The sequence below is a fragment of the Verticillium dahliae genome, genomic scaffold, assembly GCF_000150675.1.
Source record: "Verticillium dahliae VdLs.17 supercont1.4 genomic scaffold, whole genome shotgun sequence".
NCBI lineage: Eukaryota > Fungi > Ascomycota > Sordariomycetes > Glomerellales > Plectosphaerellaceae > Verticillium > Verticillium dahliae.
The window spans coordinates 157,303-175,986 of NW_009276925.1; the positions used below are offsets into that span (position 1 = coordinate 157,303).

Sequence of the window (18,684 nt, forward strand, 5' to 3'; positions counted from 1 at the left end):
CAAGAACTTATCAGATGGTAATGGAAATATCTAAAGAAGACGGCTACCATTGAGTTTAATTGATTTTGAGATGTTATGGTTGACTTCCCGAGGAAGACGGTCCAGTGGTCGCGGTTGGGTGGCTCACTCGCTTGTCGCTCTCTGGCCCCACATGTGGATTCGGTCTCCACCTACGGTTTCATAGCCCCACTTACGGGTGGCGCGACCCGACGGAATACTCAATCATCTATCATTGCTGTTGTGGCTGCGCTTATGGAAAACGATGTTGGGGGCTTGACTGACATGCTGGTTGGGGATAGTTCGACTATCTCCCTTACACTGGCTAATGCCAGCTTGTCAGATGCCAGTCCAATGCTTGCGTTCCGGCTAGATACACAACCCCCAAAACAATCCAGCACATTGGCCCGGCAGGTGCTCCACAATTGTGACGCCATGATGCCACGATGGAGGATCTCGAGGCTTATCTCGAAGGAATTCGTGCCAAGTTGCAGGCACGACAGCGATTTCAATGCAAGACATATCTTGGGCCGACATCATGGCCCTTCCCGCCTTGAACGACTCTAGCGAAAGATTAAACGACGTGCCCCTCCGTCTACGAGCTCACAAGGGACAAATTACACCACAAGTACTTGCTGGAGCGGCTCGAGGTGTTCGAAAGCCCGAGACGCTGATGGAGAGTTATGGAAACATACTTGTTAATTCCACAGCACCTAGCACTGCGTGGCCGATCTCTCCAATGTCTTAGGAGCTGTCAGAAAGGCACGGACCGCCCGCTGGCAGGGTTGAAAAAGGCGCCTTCGCACTGGGAGTGTTTCAGAACAACTTGAACAAGAACCTCATCAGAATCAATTAAACAACGGGAAGAGGCTGGGTTTCCTCCCCGAAAATCATCAGCTGCACGAGCGGGCACTTGAAGACCTCGTACTTCTGACAGGAGCAAGCATCGTCGCGGAGTCCATGTGGTGGAGCATGTGAAGATGGAGATTGGCGGCTAGTAGATGTTGATTACTGTCAAAGCGCAGTTGTAAGCAGAGTGAAGTGGTCTTCCGCAACGCAGACCGCAGTCCACTTCGTAGGTATATGGTGATAGAACATCTGAAATCTAGCCTCCTCCTGTTAGGAGAGGCCCCCGCGGCTTCTTATATAACTCTCACAGTGCCTCCGTACTTCCCCACGCCCCTACCATACGCTTGGGGATGGTGTACCGCAGTTGTGCCCTGACAATTACATTGTGCGATCACCTATTTGAGGCGAGGTGCGTCACTTTTGGCGATGAGACAACGCAAGTGGTCATACAATCCTCGGATGCCTCCAGGAGTTCTTGACGACTCGTTGTCGTACAACTAATACTTGCTACGTCATACTCCTCCGTGTGTCATCCGCGGCCACGCCCACAGCATTTGGTGACTGTGGTTGTTCATGTCAAGCTCTGGAGCTCTCTCACGATCTCTGAATCTCCAACCCAGGACTCCTGTCTCCGGAACGTCCAACGACCGGATCCGGGCGATCAGATTAACTGCCGGATTGAGATAACCCTGAGATAACAACTATTTAGAGATGATTGGAGCCTTCTTTGTATCAAAGATCTTTTCTTCAGGCGTTACTTGAATTTACGATGGTTCTCATCCTTGATGTCTCCATTGTGTCAGATTGACAACCCACACTTCTCCAGAATGCAACCGCACACAACGCCGCTGACCGCCTCGGGATAATCATCCCCCCATGCTCGCTTTCGGTCGTGACAAACGTGCCTTCGCAGAAATGAAGAAGGACAAAGTAAATGCTGCGGCTCTAAGGCCTACATGGTATCGCTAAATTCTGATACTGGCTCGAGACGCGCTCTCTTGATAGTACACTGTCCTCGCCGATCGATCCTCAAACGGAGGACAAAAAGGAGGAAATCCAAGAACAGACTGTGAAAGGAAAATGTAATAGATATGTGTCAGACGTACGTGCCCTGATCAGGGCAACTTCGACGTCTTGGAAAGGGTGATCTAATGTCACGAGAAATCTATGGTCGTATTGATGATGATGTTCTTGTGTGGTTTTCTCTTGTTCAGGCACCCCGCACTCGATCCCGTCCGGGATTGATCTTGGCCTATTGCCACAATAGCCAATCAGGATCCTTAGTTGTCTGACAATATAGTGTAAGTGAGTTTGATATCGTCGTCACATTGCCACATTAGAGTTTGGCCTCGTTTCGTCCTCAGAAGCCCAGCCCCAGGGGGAAGAAGGATGAGTATAGCATCTTTGATCGGGGGAGGCCCATACCGGGCGAAGAGAGCCTCGTCTTGCCCATGCGGACCTCACTGACCCGGCGGTCTCGGCCGCGGCCCTTGATGCCCTTATTGCTGTTCTTGTAGATGTTGGAGAAGTACCAGAGAAGGTCGCGGTCATTGGGCGACAAAGCGTCGACATTCGTGAGGGAGGTGATCCAGTCCGCAAGCTGGGCAATCTTGTCCTTGTGGTACTTGTTCTGATGGTTCTGCGTATGGCCTGTTAGATGAGGATCTCCTTATAGCGCTCGCAATGACATACTTTAAGATTACCTCGGGTAGTGAAGCACTTGTCGCAAGTGTCGAGCTTGCACACGAAAGGCTTGGTCTTGCTGTGCGTAGCCTTGTGTGCTGCCAGGTTTCCGCGTTGGGAAAAACTGGCCCCGCACATCTCGCACTCGAAGGGGCGCTCGCCTGTGTGAAGACGAGTATGTGTCTTGAGGTTACCAGGCTGAGAGAATCGACGGTCACATCCATGCCACTTGCATTTCTGGTACGTCTTAGGACGCATCGTTGGCAATCGAGGGAGGCCACTTACATAAGGCTTGTCGCCAGTGTGAGCACGCCTGTGTGTTTGCAGATGCGTTCTCTGTTGGAAGCTCTTAGGGCAGCTATCGTAAGGACACCTGTACTTCCCCGCTGTCAGTCTCTGTCAATCTCACGGTGGGCGCCCAATAGTCATACCGGATGGGGTGAAGACGGGTCCGACTTGACGCTGCCGGTACCGGCCTCTGAAGAGTTGCTGCAGGCGAATTCTTCCTTATCCTTCCTCTTCTGAAGGGCCTTCATCATGACATCGACAGGAGTGGTGAAGACGACATCGTCTGTCATGACAGGCTTGGCATAGGCGATCTCCTTTGTGTTTATGGGGTCTGGCGGCCTGTGAGCACTCAAGGTCTCACTCCTGGCGGCAGAAGGGCTCTGTTGTTGAAGCCAGTGTCCTTTCATATGGTGCTGGGAAATCTTGGCCACCACGGGGAGACCGAGCTGCTCTTGCTGGGGACTCATAGAGTAAGGCATGGCCAGGTGGCCGGCCGGCTGGTCGTACTGGCCATAGGAGTGGTGGCCCTGGGCGTGGAAACGACGCTTCGAGTCAGACAAGGGAGATACACCATAGGCTGATGCTGTCACATAGGGAGCTATATGAGAGGCGACGAGGGGGCCATAGGTGAAGACAATTCTCTGATCATACTGGCTTGTACTAGAATCGTATTGCGTCGGCTGCGGGGCGTACTGAGGGTAGGCAAACTGATCCCTCATGGGATATCCAGAGTGGTGTTGTGGTTGCTGCTGCTGCTGTTGTTGCGACCAGTGGTCCCAGGACTGAGGTGTTGGCGAGGAAGTCATCCGCCCGGAAGGGATGAGCGATAACGTGAAGATGTAGCAAAGTTAGATGGTTGACTAACACGAGGAGGAGTAAGTTTTTTAGTACAATGCTTCTGTACGTCGTTATCAAAAGTGCTGAGTCATAGGTCGAGAAAAACAGGATGAGTGTTCTCAGGGTCGCACAACCGTATATATACCGTGGCGGCGAGAAGAAGACTGATGTACATATGGCTGGGGGTCGATCCAGAGGAGTCACGCGATTGGGACATAGCCTGTGAGAGATCTGGACTACGTTGCGCCCATGCACGAAACAAGTGTAGGGGTAAACAAAAGCAAGATACCTAGCGCCGATGTGAAGATTTACCCTCCAAGCCCAGAGTTGACAACGGCAGAGAGCGAGCACCAGGATTACCTCCCCTTTCGGCAGGGGCGAGCACCCCTACCGACCAGGGCCTGAGAGTACCGTGGCCGCAGGAAGAGGTCATGCAAGGCAAAGTCGACACAGTTCAGCCCTGGAGCAAGGCGACGGTAGACAGCCATCCCTCTCGAGGACTCTCCGCTGCCCCCCCCTCCCCCAATCTGTCAGATGGCTAAGTGACAGCTGCCAGGGTATGTGGTGACAAAAAAAAATGGGGAGGGGTCTTAAAGCGGGATGGTAGGCTCCGGAGACCGAGACGCCATCCTACCTAACCATAACCCAACTCGCCTTGGCTCGCCAGGCTGACATGGCTGCGGCTAGGACTGGTACTCTTGGTGCACCTGTTGGAGGACAGGTGGCGTCGAGGGGCTTAGGCTGGGGGGCCAACGGGAAGGTCCCATCAGTGACAGTCGTGGCCGAAGTCAGGTGGGCTTTGGGCGGGATAAATGAGACGTGCGAGAAGAGTGGGCCTGACTTAGCCTTGTTAGTCGATGGGTGATCGATGGTCTGTCCCGGACTGGAACGGATACGGAGGGCATGGTCTCTGAGCACGCCGCTAGTCAATTTGACGTGCGCCATGGCCACCGCATGCTAAAGTTATTTTGCCCTGCTCTGCTGGTGTAAGACAGCCAGCTGCTTAAGAACAATGGGCGAGGGGAATAAGCATGTCGAGGTCCGGATACAGTAGAGGTAGAGATTGCGAGGATAGACGACGGATGGTGTACAATGCGAGGTCCACAGCTGGCACACCCATGTGCGGCTTTGGGGGGTTCAGCAGGTGTGCGTGGGTGATGTTAGGTATCGGGTTGTGCATTGTCACACAGTCTCTCGCCTTCTCACGTCGCTCCCAAGTCCCAACCAGATGTTGGTCGGCCACTACAGTTCAACCTCGCGGAGCTGCAGGCCTCTGATAGCGCACGACGACGTACCAAGTACCCGTGCCACGCCCCACTTATTCCCAGTCTCGTTCCTCCCCAGCCCCTAAGCTGGTGCTGGACAGTAAAAACACCAGGACATTAGAAACACCACTTTTTGGATCACCATCTACTATCTACGCGTTTATTCAACAACCACACAAATGGCTCCTATTACCACATCTGAATCTCGTATCTTAGAGGCTAGACAATACCTCGAAGATAACCCTGGTGCAAAAGTAGCAACTATTGCGCGAGAATTTCGTGTCTCGCGCAATAAGCTACGCGCTCGCCTTGAGGGTCGTCAAACTACAAAAGGACAAAGATCGAAGAAAACAAAGTTATTGGAGCCCGAAGAGAAAGCTATTTGTCGCTATATCGATCGACTCGACCGGATCAACTTGGCTGTACGCCCTGAGTTTGTTGCAGATGCTGCAAATGCGATTCTACTCGAGCGCGCGGGTGGATCTGGATCTGGATCTGGAATCCCAACTGTCGGCCGTCGATGGGTTACGCGCTTCTTACAGCATCATGGATACAGCAAGAAGCGCCAGAAGAAACTCCATTCTGATCGCCAGGCATCTGAAGACCTTGAACGCGTACAGGAATACTTCGGCCAGCTACAACAGACGATCCAGGAGCAAGGTATCCCTCCAGAGTGTATCTGGAATATGGATGAGACCGGGTTCCGGATTGGTATCGGCAAGGACCAACTGATTGTCACCAAACGCTCCAGAGCCCACTACTTCGCTATCCCAGAAAACAGGGAGTCTGCAACAGCAATCGAGGCTATATCAGCTGCAGGCAATGTGATCCCAGTCTTCTTGATCTTGGCTGGACAGGTCCATATGTCCCAGTGGTATCAGGTCCCTGAACTGGATCCAGAGACTGCTATCCATATGTCACAGACTGGATATTCCAACGACCAGATTAGCCTCGAATGGGTTAAGCATTTTGAACGGCACTCGGCAAAGACATCTATCGGCTCAAAGAGACTCCTCCTCCTTGACGGACATGGGTCCCATCACACGAAGGAATTCATCCAGTACTGCGACGATCACCAGATTATCCCATTTGGGCTACCTCCCCATCTAACCCATCTCCTCCAACCGCTTGATGTCGTTGTTTTTCAACCACTTAAGCACTACCACGCGAAGGCCCTGGACGTAATGGTCCGGGATGGGTTGACGAATATCTCGAAGATTGAATTCCTTGCCTGTATCCAGGGCGTGCGGACGCAAGCTTTTAAGAAGTCCACAATCCTCTCTGCATTCAAGAAGACAGGGATCTATCCATTTAACCCACTTCCCATCCTTCAGCAACTCCAGGAGCGCCAGGCCCAGCGGACACCAACACCACCGCCTTCAAGTCAGGGCTCTTCATCAAAATTCAGTACGCCAGTCACACTCCGCCAGATCCACAAGGTGGCCTCCAAGGTTACAGAGGGCCTACAAGAAGAAGAGGCTCTTGACCGGTCTACGGTCGCAAATATCGACCGCTTCATGAAGGGGGCTATTTCCCTAGCTACAGAGCTTATTCAGACAAAACGGGACCTTGCGCGTACGAGATATGCGGAGCAACTTGCCCGACAACGTAGAGCAGGGAAGAATACCCAACTACGGACTGGAGGGGTATTAACAGTTGATCAGGGTCGCCGGATGGTCCAGCAACGGGGTGAAGACGAGCTGGCAAAGGCCCAACGTATCGTCGAGGCAGCCCAAGTAAAGGAGCGTACAGCCCGGAAAAAGTACTTTGAAGCAGCAGCAAAAACAGCTCGACATTGGAGGCTCAAGGGACGCCTAGGGGAGTCGAAGTGATTGATCTAGATGGTCGTACGCGGTGGTTATTACGTGGCTTCTAGAGGGCGGTCCAAAAAGTGGTGTTTCTACTGTCCTGGTGTTTTTACTGTCCAGCACCAGCTTAGGGGCTGGGGAGGAACGAGACTGGGAATAAGTGGGGCGTGGCACGGGTAGCTAGAGAATGAATGCATCAAATGAGGATTCTGCAGGCCCACAGATGTAAGTACCCCTGGTCCGCAGAAAGGACAGTCTTCTTTTTTGTACCTTAACAAGAAAAAAATCCACATTGTTCAATTCAGTGGTGACAGTTGCGTTGATCGCCACCCTGGAACTCGCGCTATCATCGGATGTCGCAGCGGGAAAGCAGTGCAGCTAGGGCTTCGTCCCGGGATCTGTGGTCATTCTACGGGGACGAGCTGACAATCTGAAGCTCGCCGTGAGGATTCTCGGCCCGAAAGGGCCAAAACCCTCACACATAACCGCGTGGGACTCGTCTTATGGCGCGGTGCTCAACAGAGGCGGCTTCACAGTTATCCTACTTGGAACGTAACATCTAAGTAGATATCTACTTCTCATCGAAGCACCTCTTAGCTGCAGCACTGATGACATCCGCGACAGACTTCCCATCGGCCTTCAAGTTATAGGTGCAATGTCCTCCATTCTGCAGCGAAATTGTGACCATGAGAGTCCCGTCTTCGTTCGCATCATACGTATAGGTATAACCATTTGACCATTGCTCTCTGTCGCCTTGTACGTCATCAGGCTTGACAGTTGATGAGCCTTTGCCGCGGCATCTCGGGTTACCGCCGCCGATCACACTGCTGACGACGCAGGCAGCGCCGTCAAAGATGTTGCTGACAAGGTTGTCCCCTTGGCCGAAGACGCCGCTCTGGCCGAATAGTTGCCTTGCATGGAGACCAGGGCCGACCTGACTTCCGGTCTATGTTGAATGTGTGTTAGTCAGCTTTCGAGGTCAGGATGGGACTGGCATCGAAACGAGCTTCCCCATTCGAATTGATGTGGTGGATACAAAGCTGTTGCTGCGCATCGGGAAACTGATCGTTCAAGGCAGCTTTCATCTGGTTGTCGAAGTCGGTAATGATAACGTCCGGTGGTCGGATCGAGTGCTGCTCCGCGAGCTGTCGAATGCTCTCGGAGAGGAACTGGAACCCCTCCCGTCTCTCGTTGTCGATCAAACCAAAAGCTGCATTAAAGACAGAACCAAGGCAAGTCTGTCCTGTTGCTTGGAACAATGGAAGCTTGAAGCGGTTGGTGTTGTAAGTGTTGTCGAAGCTGATGACCTCGGGGAACCGCTTCCACATCTGGAGACAGTACGGAAACGTCCAGACAAGACCAACGAGGCGATTTGGCTCATCATCCGCCCACTTGACAAGATAGGGAACCCCCATCTCGTCAAACAGCTTGATCAGTGCTGCAGTAGGAGTGTGGCCGTTCAATTTGTCTCGATTGATGAGAGCCCGGGCGTTGTAGATGTCCCTCTGCGTGAAGGTTGATTCGGGGTGTTGCTCTTGGACCACAGCCCGTACGTCACGGGCCCGGATACCGACCCGACGGCTTATTGACTCAATGGTTGCCCTGACAGTTGTAGTGAGTCGTCTATGAGAAGGATGTGCAGACGGCCTAATGCTGCGATTATGGTTGTGTTGACTATGCTCCGGAGACGAGTGCTGTCGTAGAACCCATTTGCCCTCTTCTAGAGCTTCAGCGATCACCATCCACTTACATCCGCACTTCCGAGACTTTCGTTGCCGAAGACCTGCGCCTCGGCTGGGTTTTGGGTCTCCGTACCGATCGCATCGAAGAGAATACCGAATCTTCCGACCCTGGTACGAGCGGCCGTTATGCTTTGCAATGCCAAATCCATTAACTTTCGCGAAAGTGTTGACTGATTCGAAGAGGGCTTCGATTGTTGGGAATGAGTCGCCTGGGATCGGTGGATTCGGGATCGCGTCTGGGGTGGGGGATGAAGAAATCCGAAGTGGAGAAGATCTGATCTCTTGGGGGGATGGTGGCTGGCTGGACGACTTTCGAGGCGGCGAATAGGGAGGAGGGGATTCGAGCGCATCTCAACTGAGTGGTGACCATCCCCATATCTCGCGCCATTGGCGTACTCGTTCGTACGACCGGGCAAGTTCAAGGGTCAATCTCCGGTCTGTTCCAATCACTTCCCGCACTAGTTTACAGGCAGATTGAAACTCGGCCCTTATGGATGACGACTGCTCTTGTTGTGATTGCGGTGGAGGGTAGGAAGGCAGTAGGTCGGTTTCTGGGCCTGGTATAGGTATTTTGACTCGCTGTGGTCGTCCTCCTTGGGATGGGAAATCGTTCGAAAGGTGTATCTCGTGATCAAAACGAAGCTCCCCTGGTGGCTCGTGAAGCCCTTGCGATCCGTGGGGCCGTGGAGCGGTCGTAAAGGTCTGTGGATAAGACGCAAAGAGGTTTCCGAGTGCATCTACGTCGCCGACTCCGTAGTGTTGGCCGATACTAGTTGCATTGCTACCTGCTGAACGAGGTCTATTCGCGAGAAATGGTGGACTGACACTGGCTTGTCGGCTCTGCCGCTGTCGTTTTCGGGGACGCAGTTGGCCGCCAAGACTGGGGCTTCGGGTTCGACGTCTTGAAGTGCTCACTGAGCTAGAAGGTGACACAGACTGGAGCATGGCGAAAGACCTAATGGTTGATGGTTGAGAGACTGATGGTGGATCGTCAGATTAAGGAGTGCCCAGCTCGAGGTACTTCGGGAGCGTCGGCAGAATTCTGCCTGCACTAACAAAAAAGTGGCTGACGAATCAGATGCTATAAACCTGGCGCGTCCCTAAGGCGGATGCGTCCCTATCAATTCTTGATGCGTCCCTATCAATTGCCTTGTTTTATTGCCATATTATTAGCAACACTGATCTGAGCTCTCTACAGGATGTCATCAACGGTGTAGTTATCTCTATTTCATTGTCCGTTTAATCACCAAAATCTTCGAGCGTACGTCATTGTGTTAAACGTCATTGCTCACCGCTACCCTGTCACGATCAGGTCATTATGCGTCCGTCAAGCAGAGCGTGTTCAAGGTAATACTTAAGACGTTGCCGTAACGATGATGGCGTCCGTCAGCCGGATACAGACCCGTCAATGCTCTTTGAGGGAGGCCTTAAAGATCATGTGGTTGGACCGGTTGCCCGGAGGTTCTCCGTGTGCCACGAATCTATCGATGCAGGGTGCTTATTGTCGCATCATTAGCCTCCATTCCGGAGGGACAGCAAAGGTCAATGTACATTGAGTACCTGTACCCTTTCGCAAATGGTACACAATTGGCGCTGTCTTTCATAGAAATAAAGGGAGGAACGGCGTCCTGGCGGTTCTCCGGTCGTGGTATCTAGGGCTTGTCTTCGATACATCAGCTTACTCATTTTCTGGGCGCTGACACGTCAGCATGTACTTTTGACACTGCGCGGCGACCACATAACACCGACACGTCATATTTGGCATGTCATGTTTGGCGTTGGTGATCAAATTAGCCAGTCTGAATATTGTGGTCAGGGCTTTCGCGAAGGATAACTCTGGAGTGCTTGGAGAGCGCTTTGACGCACGCGATGAGGGGGATGACGAAGCAAGGCATATCCGTTCGGGTCTTTGTACCGCGCGGTCAAACTCCAGCTGGTGGACTTGGCCATTACCATGAAATAAAAAGGATATGCGATATTGATGAACGCGCCAAACAATGGAGGTCCGCATCGGTACTCACCAGCACGAACGGGTTCATCAAGATCCCCTGTTCGCGGCACCAAATAGCGGCCACGTAGAGTTGGCTGAACTGCTTCTTAGGAGAGGTAGCGACTGCGATTGAACTGATAATCACAAGCGGACGCCTCTTTATGCGGCATGGCTGCTGGGTGGTGTCAATCAATTACTTCACTCACCGATCTGATATTCGCTATTGGCCAAAAATAACCGATGACACCGCGCTTCGCTCACGATGCGTAGCCCTGTCATGATCTCAGTTTATTGGTTGATTAGTAACATTCAGTGAGGGGAAGGTGGCTGAGAATGAGCCTCCTATGACGAATCAATGTAAGTGTGACGGATATCTGATATCAGGAATATCAGTCGAGTCCTAGTTTCTGCAAATACTTAAAGGCCAGAGGACGGCCACACTGGTTGCGCGTCGAACTTTCAATAGCCATATGAAAGGGAAGAAGCAAACAACAGCACTTTTCTCTTATCTGCCGGAATGTCTGTCGAGCAAGTCCAGGAGGCCCTGAAGGAGCACTCCGACGCGAACATTGACGATTATATCTGCTCCTCCTCTTTTACCACGGAGCTTCAAGAGGTATGCCGATGGGAATAGTCACCCCCCTAAGCGTGTGCTCATGCGACGCTTGTTTAGGCTATCCGAGGACACATCCATATTGAGCTTCAGAGCTGGTTCTTCTACCGTAAGCTCAGCGCTGACTGCCGTCGTGCCAACATTGCGCTCCATGGATTTGCCGCGTATGTATCACCCGCCATCCCTTCTTGATATTAACGCTCACCTTCTTTCTTGTGTTGAAGCCTCTGGATGCGATCTGCCGTTGAGTGCCTTGCGGACGCCAACTGGCTAGAGTCGTATTTAGTCCAGCGCGGCGGCTGCTGTACGCCGACCGATATTCCGGCACCCAAGATCTGCTGGCCCGATAACCCAGTCGACCCTGTCCATCCTGTTTATGAAGCTCTCCAGATCGAAAAGAAACTTATGGAGGATCTGCAGCGCCTGTGCGGCACAGCTGACAAGTGCGGTGACTATTCGCTACAGGATGTCATCGAGACGCGAATGCTACGTAAGGAGACGCGCCACGTCAAGGACATGGGAGACCTATTGCAACAGTGCGTCCGCGTCTCTAAGCAGATGGGGCACGGTTTATACCACCTCGACAAGGAGCTTCGGTCTACTCACGGCCTAACGCCCTGGGGCTGCTTGAACGACCCCGACTCCACGAACCAGCTACTGGATCAGGCAACTAAAGACCTGTACAAGGCCTGTGTCTAAGCATATGTGTGCGGACCGAAGAAAGGCTGTGGCGGGAACGGAAATCCAGTGGACTAAATTGATAGCATGGAATGAAGTGTGCTGCACTGAGCTGCTAATGGCTGCGACTACCGAATACCCTGGGTGATTCGTTACTTTGCCAGAATGTAAACATGTGTCCCCGCTGCCCACTGCAGGTCCCCCTTACATAGTCAGAAGATCGATGTGCGTCTTATGACCATAACCAAGCCAGCAGCCTATGCGAGTCAGAGGGGCCAGTGTGGCTGTAGATCAACAGGGATCTAACCGATACCGGTATCCCTTCCTGGAGGAGAGGCGGTCAGGCTTCGACTCTCCCCCGTACAAGTGGGAGATCGTCACAACAAACCAAACTCCTGACACGCCACAGCAAAGGGCTCTACTAGTACGCCTAGAAGAAGTCTGGTTGTCCCCCGACCAAAAGTCTCTGATCGCAAGCGTCATCATCACCAACATCGCCTTTCAGGAATTGGTCGTCTGCCGCTTCACCTTTGATTATTGGAAGACGACATCCGAGGCTGCTGCTGAGAACAGTCAAACCGTCTATGATGGCGCGGAAGGTAATGACGTTTTCACCTTCAGTATTACACTGTCCGACCTAGTACACCTGGAGAAAAAGGCGTTTTACTTTGGTATCAGATATAACGTCCTTGGCCAAATATTCTGGGACAATAACGACGGACGCAACTTCGAAGTCCGTTTCCGTAAAAGTACCTCAGTCAAAACTGCGAGAGGCACCCCCAAGCCAACAGCAGTAAGCCTGTCGGCGATCCCCCTCGAATCATCCGTTGATCTCCCCCGGCCAACTTGACTCGGCCAAAGTCGAGACCGTCGACTTGGACGATTCTGAGATTGAACAGGCGACGCTCAACAGTAGTCAGCCTATCCAATAGTACGCAGGGTCTGATCCTGACGGTTTCCACTTCAAGGCCAAGCCTACTGGCAATGTGGGTAGCGAAAACCTATCCAAAAGCTTTGCTGCTCCCTGCGGCCAGGCCTCCTTGGTTCAGCACAACTTTGGGGCTGCGCTTTCCGCCGCCGTCCATAAGGCCAAGGGCCCAATAAGCAAGGACCGCAACTCCGATGATCTATATATGAAGAGCCATAAGCAGAGTAGGGCAGCCTCACTGGCACGGAGGCCGGAGCCAATTGGGGCTAGCAGCGATCTCTCTCCCGCGCCCTTTACTCTTAGTTTCCCAGCACCTCTTCCGGGAACCAGCTCACCAGGCGGGTCTCTGGCCTAATATTCACGTAAATAGTTCTTGAACAAATACTACTTTGTACGTACCAGTCCCAGCACTGAACGGGAGACTTAGGGGCACCATGTCGAATCAGCCCTGAGCCAACATGTGATGTGGCTGATAGTAACGATAACCACTCTTCAGTTCGGTTCCAGTCAGACTAGGCAAAATGGATCGCTGGAGAACGCCAAGTTAATGGGCAAGTGATGTATGTTGTAGTCGACGCACCAACAGTCCTTAATTAGTCTCAGCCCAAAAGGCAGCCAGGTGGCGGCCTGCCTTGACGCGACATGCCTGCTCTGGTCAATATCACACCGTTCATTTACTCTCAGTAGTTATGTCAATTCTGGCTTCATTGATTTGCATGCGCTCGACGCCGCGCCAGCCGGCTTACCTAAAAAGACATGCCTTACTTCGGCAGTCGACAGCCTGAACAGCCAAGTTAAAACATCAACCATTTAGTAGACCTCTCCGCCACACACGAGCGGAGGTATTCGCCGGTACGTTGCTATTCTGACGGTGGGTCCAGCAGCAAGACCGCCCGGGAACGACTCTCCACTCGTGGATAACAGTTCACTCAGCACAATGAATACAAGCACAATGAAACCAGCAGGTGGCAGAAGGAGGTAGACCAGTAGACCTCTTCAAGCAGTGTCAGGCATGAAAGTGAGTAAAATCAGTATCAGTCGTTGGTGAGTAAACTTGTGGTAGAAATAGATCAAGGTGGTAAGAAGTCATTGTCCATCAGATATGAGCAGCGTATCGACATGATGGGTTGTGTGGTCAGCCGGCTGTTGCTTGTCAAATAGGGACATCTTCAATACAGCCCAGCACAAAATAACTAACGGGACCTGGGCCAAGCCCATGCCGACGGTATGCATGATGTTTCCGGCTGCCAAGCAGTATATGATTCTCTTATTGAACTCCAGACTCAGTTGATACGAACAAGGTTGTTCACATTCAGGGCTGGTGCTGATGATTAATCGTAAATCAAGGGGTTGGTATCTCTGTCGAAGATTCACCCGGCCGGTCTGGACTTTCAAGCCCCATCAATAGCACTAAGCTTCCTAAATGACGTACCAATGCACTGTTCCCTGATCCCTTTTGATGGTAGTTCAGTGGCAAGCTCTCGTCGTCGAAGTTGACGAGCTCATGACTTGTTTTGAAGAAGAGCTCCTAGGGTAGAACAAATGCTTGTTCTGTGCCGATCGGCTTTTTGGCTCCGAAGTGAGTTAACCGCCGTAGCCCGAGCGTTTTTTGTTGTAGATGAAATCCTTCCAAACGATTACCGCTTGAAGTACAATCTGTGACTATGTGTAGGTGATCTCGGCATGCCGATCGGGATAATTGGGCTCCTGAGCCTTCCTCTCGGATCTCCTGGTTGAGTGACGGGAAGGTGCTAAGCAGCTCCTCAGCCGACGATAATCAGTATAAGCATGGGTGTTTTGTCATATTGTCGCATATATTGTAAGCGGCATATCTATGTGGCAGCATGCCCCAACCGACGGTTTCAATAGAACAAGTGCCAAACGGGCCGAAAACATTAACATTGCAGGACATCTCAGTTATTGAAGAACTACAATTGTTTCCATTCCGGTCTTCAAGCTTTTCCCAGAATATTAGCCTCGTAAATGGTTGTCGTCTTGCCAGTGTTGCTGTTCTCGATCTGGTTTCTTATTAGCGCAGCTGATACTGCCTCCTCTTGCGGCCACGCCATCTGACCTCGTAACGGGGATAGTCCTCGCTGGCGTCGACATTGCGATCGGCCTGGCGGCCTGGCTCAGTTAAGACGCTTTTGATGACACCAACGGACTCTGAAGTCTTGGAATCGGGGCCTGCGCGGGGACGATGTTGAGTTAAGTGGTCTTTGAGGTGTGTTACTATCCGCAACACGTACCGCCGACCGGCTTATAGCGAACGGTCTGTCCAGTCTCGTAGTCGGGCATAATGATGGTATCCTTGGATTGATATTGACCTTGAGTTTTCGATGTATTTCGCGCTTGGCTCTGACGAAACCTGTTCGCATCGCTTCTCTGAATGGAATTGGCAGTCCTGCTTATATATACGAGGATTTCACATGCATCTGAGCCATAAGATCACTCTAAGCCATAAGATCACTCTAACGTCACGATACCGTTATCAGGAGCTTAGCAGGTGTGGATGACGTTGATATACTGGCATTCGGCAGGTAATCTTATTGTCATCAGTGGCGTCATGGCTTGATGGCTTTTGATGGAACCTTCGGGTCCAACTAGCCCGGACTGAAACGCGCGAAATAAATGGCCCCAATGATTTGACTGTAGTTCCGAATGGTGATCGGCGGTGATCCGGCAATGTTGCGCTGGCGTGCTGGGTGATCTGACTGTGGCCAGACCAGATGTAAAGTATGACAGGTCACCGCTGACGTATCCAAGCACTTGCGTCATTCTGGCCAGAGATGATGTAAACGCCTGGCATGAAGAGATCGAGAACGAAATGTCAAATTAGAACACCACGCTTGGGTAGCGTCACCCACACATCCACTAGGGGAGCATAGTCAACGTTGGGGGAAGAAGATTGCGGGATAACTACATCATTTCGACATCATGATGATCGTATGTGACCACACATACATTTCATGACGTCCGAGACATTGGACAAGATTTCGTCAACGAGACTGAGTAACTAATCATAGTTTGCTAAGAAGCACTTGTGGAAAGTCCGGAAAATCGGTCGATCTAGAGGACGGCGGAAGCCGATGCAACGAGCTAACGCGATGTTCTAGATAAGCGCGACACAACGACGCGAGCAAGAGGCAACTGAAGAACTATGGAGGTGGCAAAGGTTAGAGGAATTTGGCCTACGGTGTGCGGGATTGTCGTGCCGCCTAGGCCTTCTCGGCCCCAATTGCTGGCGGGGCTGGTTGATGGCCTGTGTTGTTGCCTTGTTCCTAGTAAGGACGATGATCTCGCCGGATTGCGGCCCTTCCCCCGGTGCGCACGCCATCCGCGCCAGGACGTCCAAAGATCTGCTTACGGCGGACAATTCGGCAGTGAACGGGTTCTGCATGGCTCTCACGCCCAGCTTCATTCCGAACTCGATAAGCTCGTGAGGGGTACCCTCAGCCCGGGTGATACGAATGTTGGCCAGCAATCAGGTCAGGAAAATATACGGCGCATCTTCGAAACTATCAAGAGACTGCAGGACATGGGGGTGATAGTTCGCATCAGCTGGATACCGACAGATGTAGACACGCCCCAGATCCAGACCGCAAAGAAGCAAGCCCGACATCACGCCGACCCCGAGAAGACAGAACTATGCACGCCATATCGAGCCTCATCAATGACGCTCTCAGCAATCCACAGAACCCAAGCAAAGTACCAAGCCCTGCCGGCACGGGTAGGGACATGGACCCGACAGATTGACACTGCATTCCCAGGCAGTCACACGCGCACGATATACGATGCTCTAACAGCAACGCAAGCCAGGATTCTCGCTCAACTGCGCACAGGGATGATAAGACTGAGGGGCTACCTGAGCAGAATTGGAGCCCAGGGCAGGGCATAGAAACGGTCGAACACTTCCTATTCCGATGCCAGAGATGGGACCGACAGCGAACACAAATGTAACATGAAACAGGGTCGAGGACAGGCAATCTGTCCTTCCACCTAGGAGGAAAGTCAAGAACAGACCGAGACGGCTGGGTACCAGATCTGGGCGCAATCCGGGCGACGATCAAGTTCACACTGGCAACTGGACGGCTCGAAGAAAGCCATGAAGCAGCGTGAGCCATACTAATCATCCCATTACTTAACCAAAAACCCCTCGTGCCATGATAACAGGGACGCACCAGCGGCTGAAGATGGGAAGCTGGGCACTAGAAGAAGATGGCTTCATGAACAACCTGTTAAACCCCCTACGAGAAACGTGTTGCCGATCAGGCATGGTCCTTTCTGCGACCCCAGGGGTACTTACACCTGTGGGTCTGCAGGATCCTCATTTGATGCATTCATTCTCTAGCTACCGCCCCGGTAGTATTCAATCCGTTCTACGGTTATTGGCAACTGGCCAATGGTCGTCCGGGAGTGACTGCAGGAAAGTCTCCTTTTGTACCATAACAACAACAATCAATCCACTTTGTTCAATTTCGTGGTGACAAAACGCTACCTAAGACTAACCCGCAAGAAACGAAGCGAGAGAACAGCACTGGCTTGGCGAGAAGTGACCTAAGCGAGCCAGAACGGGCCATGTGTTTATCCGATAGTGGCCTAAACCCAATCGAGCGGGCGTAATGCAGATCATCAACATCATCAGGAAGCGAATGCTACAGGACCTGACTCGAGACCTCAAGCTCCCCATTCCCTCTCTGGCCTCCTAAGCATCCGAGTAAATCACTGTCGGGGGAGGTGCGGCAAGAACCCAGTACGATGTCTGGCCGGGAGGTTTCATGCTAGTTCCGAGTTTGTGCTGCCCAGGTAGCGTCCACGCCTCTATAGAAAAGGCGCGCTCGTCTCTCGGACCATCCAGATCTAGCACTTCAGTCGCTCGCCAGCACGAGACAGGGCGGTCCGGCCCTAGCGCGATCGTCGCATCTCAAGTGCTCTGCGGGGTGCGCTAATCTCCCCAAGATTTGATCGACATTTCCCGAATATATCACTATTCGGATCGGGTTTCTTCTTCAAGAGCCATAGGCAAAGTATCGGCGGTTCGTCACCCAGTATGCGTTGATGGAGTCTGCAAGCCTCGAGCGCCCGTATGGCGAAAAGAAATCGAGCGACTGGGGGAGAAAATGAAAAGACTTCTCAGGTGTACCGGTGCCAACTCACGTAGCATCCTCATCGCAGCCTCCTATCATTTTATGGATTCAGTCTCAACTCTTGGTTACATCATCGCTTCCCCACCATGTTACCCCTCGTGGGAACGAACAAGTGACATTCTGCTCGACACCAGCAAAGAAATGACCCCAACATTGAATATCTGGACAACGTCGTCCAGCCGCAGCTTTCACACTTCGGTGGCAAAGCTATACAAGCTCACGCAGACTCCGTCAGAGGCTCAGTACTACCGTGATGGCACAACGCCAGATCCTGATGGGCACGTCCTTTCACTTAGAGATGAGCTCCAGATGGCGGACAAGATCGCCTTCCTCGCTCATTGGGAAGAGGGTGTCCGCAAGGTTTCGGCAGTGACTCTCGAGGAACAGCCCTCCGGTCTCGTCGTCGTACTCGCAAGCAACTCTACCCCGTCGCGATCCATCATTGCCGGCTTGAGAGACATCTTCGCCAAAGTATGCCAGTATTCTGTACTGAGTAAGAACCACCAATCCTAAAGTACATCGAAAGTCCGAGACTAACAGCGGTACATAGGGAAAGGGCGTCAAAATTTCTGCCGGAGCCTTTTTCTTGAAGTTCTCCGAATTAGTCAAGCGAGAATTCTTGGTCGTATCCGGCCACCCTGGGTGCAGCAGCCTTCTCACATCAAACCCCCACGACCATTTCTCAAAGGTCAGATTATGGATTTTGCAAAGCAGCTTAAGAAACGACTGATGTCGGCGCCACAGCTGCAAGTCACCTACGATCGAGTCTGCGAGCTTATTGAGTCCCTGCAGCCTTTAAATACAAGCTCGAACATGACCGAGTTGACAGGGTTCTTGAGTCCGTTATCATGAAGGTGGG

At 52.2% G+C, this 18,684-nt stretch overlaps 6 protein-coding genes across 6 annotated transcripts; 3 read left to right on the forward strand and 3 right to left on the reverse strand.

The window, feature by feature from the left end:
• Nucleotides 1-2,206: 2,206 nt before the first annotated feature.
• VDAG_02387 (zinc finger protein) lies at nt 2,207-3,623 on the reverse strand (the record flags this gene model as incomplete). The annotated part of the gene is made up of 3 exons (XM_009653040.1): nt 2,207-2,476; nt 2,539-2,766; nt 2,961-3,623. 3 exons carry the CDS (start codon nt 3,621-3,623, stop codon nt 2,207-2,209), a joined length of 1,161 nt encoding a protein of 386 aa, XP_009651335.1.
• Nucleotides 3,624-6,908: 3,285 nt separating this feature from the next.
• VDAG_02388 (uncharacterized protein) lies at nt 6,909-8,551 on the reverse strand (the record flags this gene model as incomplete). The annotated part of the gene is made up of 3 exons (XM_009653041.1): nt 6,909-7,673; nt 7,840-8,350; nt 8,478-8,551. 3 exons carry the CDS (start codon nt 8,549-8,551, stop codon nt 7,299-7,301), a joined length of 960 nt encoding a protein of 319 aa, XP_009651336.1. The 3' UTR covers nt 6,909-7,298.
• Nucleotides 8,552-10,976: 2,425 nt separating this feature from the next.
• On the forward strand, nt 10,977-11,771 carry VDAG_02389 (uncharacterized protein; the record flags this gene model as incomplete). Its single annotated transcript, XM_009653042.1, has 3 exons — nt 10,977-11,075; nt 11,133-11,236; nt 11,297-11,771. 3 exons carry the CDS (start codon nt 10,977-10,979, stop codon nt 11,769-11,771), a joined length of 678 nt encoding a protein of 225 aa, XP_009651337.1.
• Nucleotides 11,772-14,561: 2,790 nt separating this feature from the next.
• VDAG_02390 (uncharacterized protein) lies at nt 14,562-15,054 on the reverse strand. Its single transcript, XM_009653043.1, has 3 exons — nt 14,928-15,054; nt 14,753-14,865; nt 14,562-14,696 (listed from the first exon to the last, which is right to left on the reverse strand). The coding sequence occupies exons 1-3, from the start codon at nt 14,974-14,976 to the stop codon at nt 14,631-14,633; spliced, it is 228 nt and encodes a 75-aa protein (XP_009651338.1). The 5' UTR covers nt 14,977-15,054; the 3' UTR covers nt 14,562-14,630.
• A 784-nt stretch (nt 15,055-15,838) lies between these two features.
• Nucleotides 15,839-16,825, forward strand: VDAG_02391 (uncharacterized protein; the record flags this gene model as incomplete). The annotated part of the gene is made up of 1 exon (XM_009653044.1): nt 15,839-16,825. The coding sequence occupies one exon, from the start codon at nt 15,839-15,841 to the stop codon at nt 16,574-16,576; it is 738 nt and encodes a 245-aa protein (XP_009651339.1). The 3' UTR covers nt 16,577-16,825.
• A 1,141-nt stretch (nt 16,826-17,966) lies between these two features.
• On the forward strand, nt 17,967-18,677 carry VDAG_02392 (uncharacterized protein; the record flags this gene model as incomplete). Its single annotated transcript, XM_009653045.1, has 2 exons — nt 17,967-18,318; nt 18,376-18,677. 2 exons carry the CDS (start codon nt 17,967-17,969, stop codon nt 18,675-18,677), a joined length of 654 nt encoding a protein of 217 aa, XP_009651340.1.
• Between the last annotated feature and the right edge of the window lie 7 nt (nt 18,678-18,684).

Bases quoted from the DNA above. Each gene is read 5' to 3' on its own strand.
- VDAG_02390 (XM_009653043.1), bottom strand. From the start codon at position 14,976: ATGCCCGACTACGAGACTGGACAGACCGTTCGCTATAAGCCGGTCGGC. The intron at 14,866-14,927 runs GTACGTGTTGCG...GTCCCCGCGCAG, and splicing joins TCGCTATAAGCCGGTCGGCG to GCCCCGATTCCAAGACTTCA. The intron at 14,697-14,752 runs GTCAGATGGCGT...ATAAGAAACCAG, and splicing joins AGGACTATCCCCGTTACGAG to ATCGAGAACAGCAACACTGG.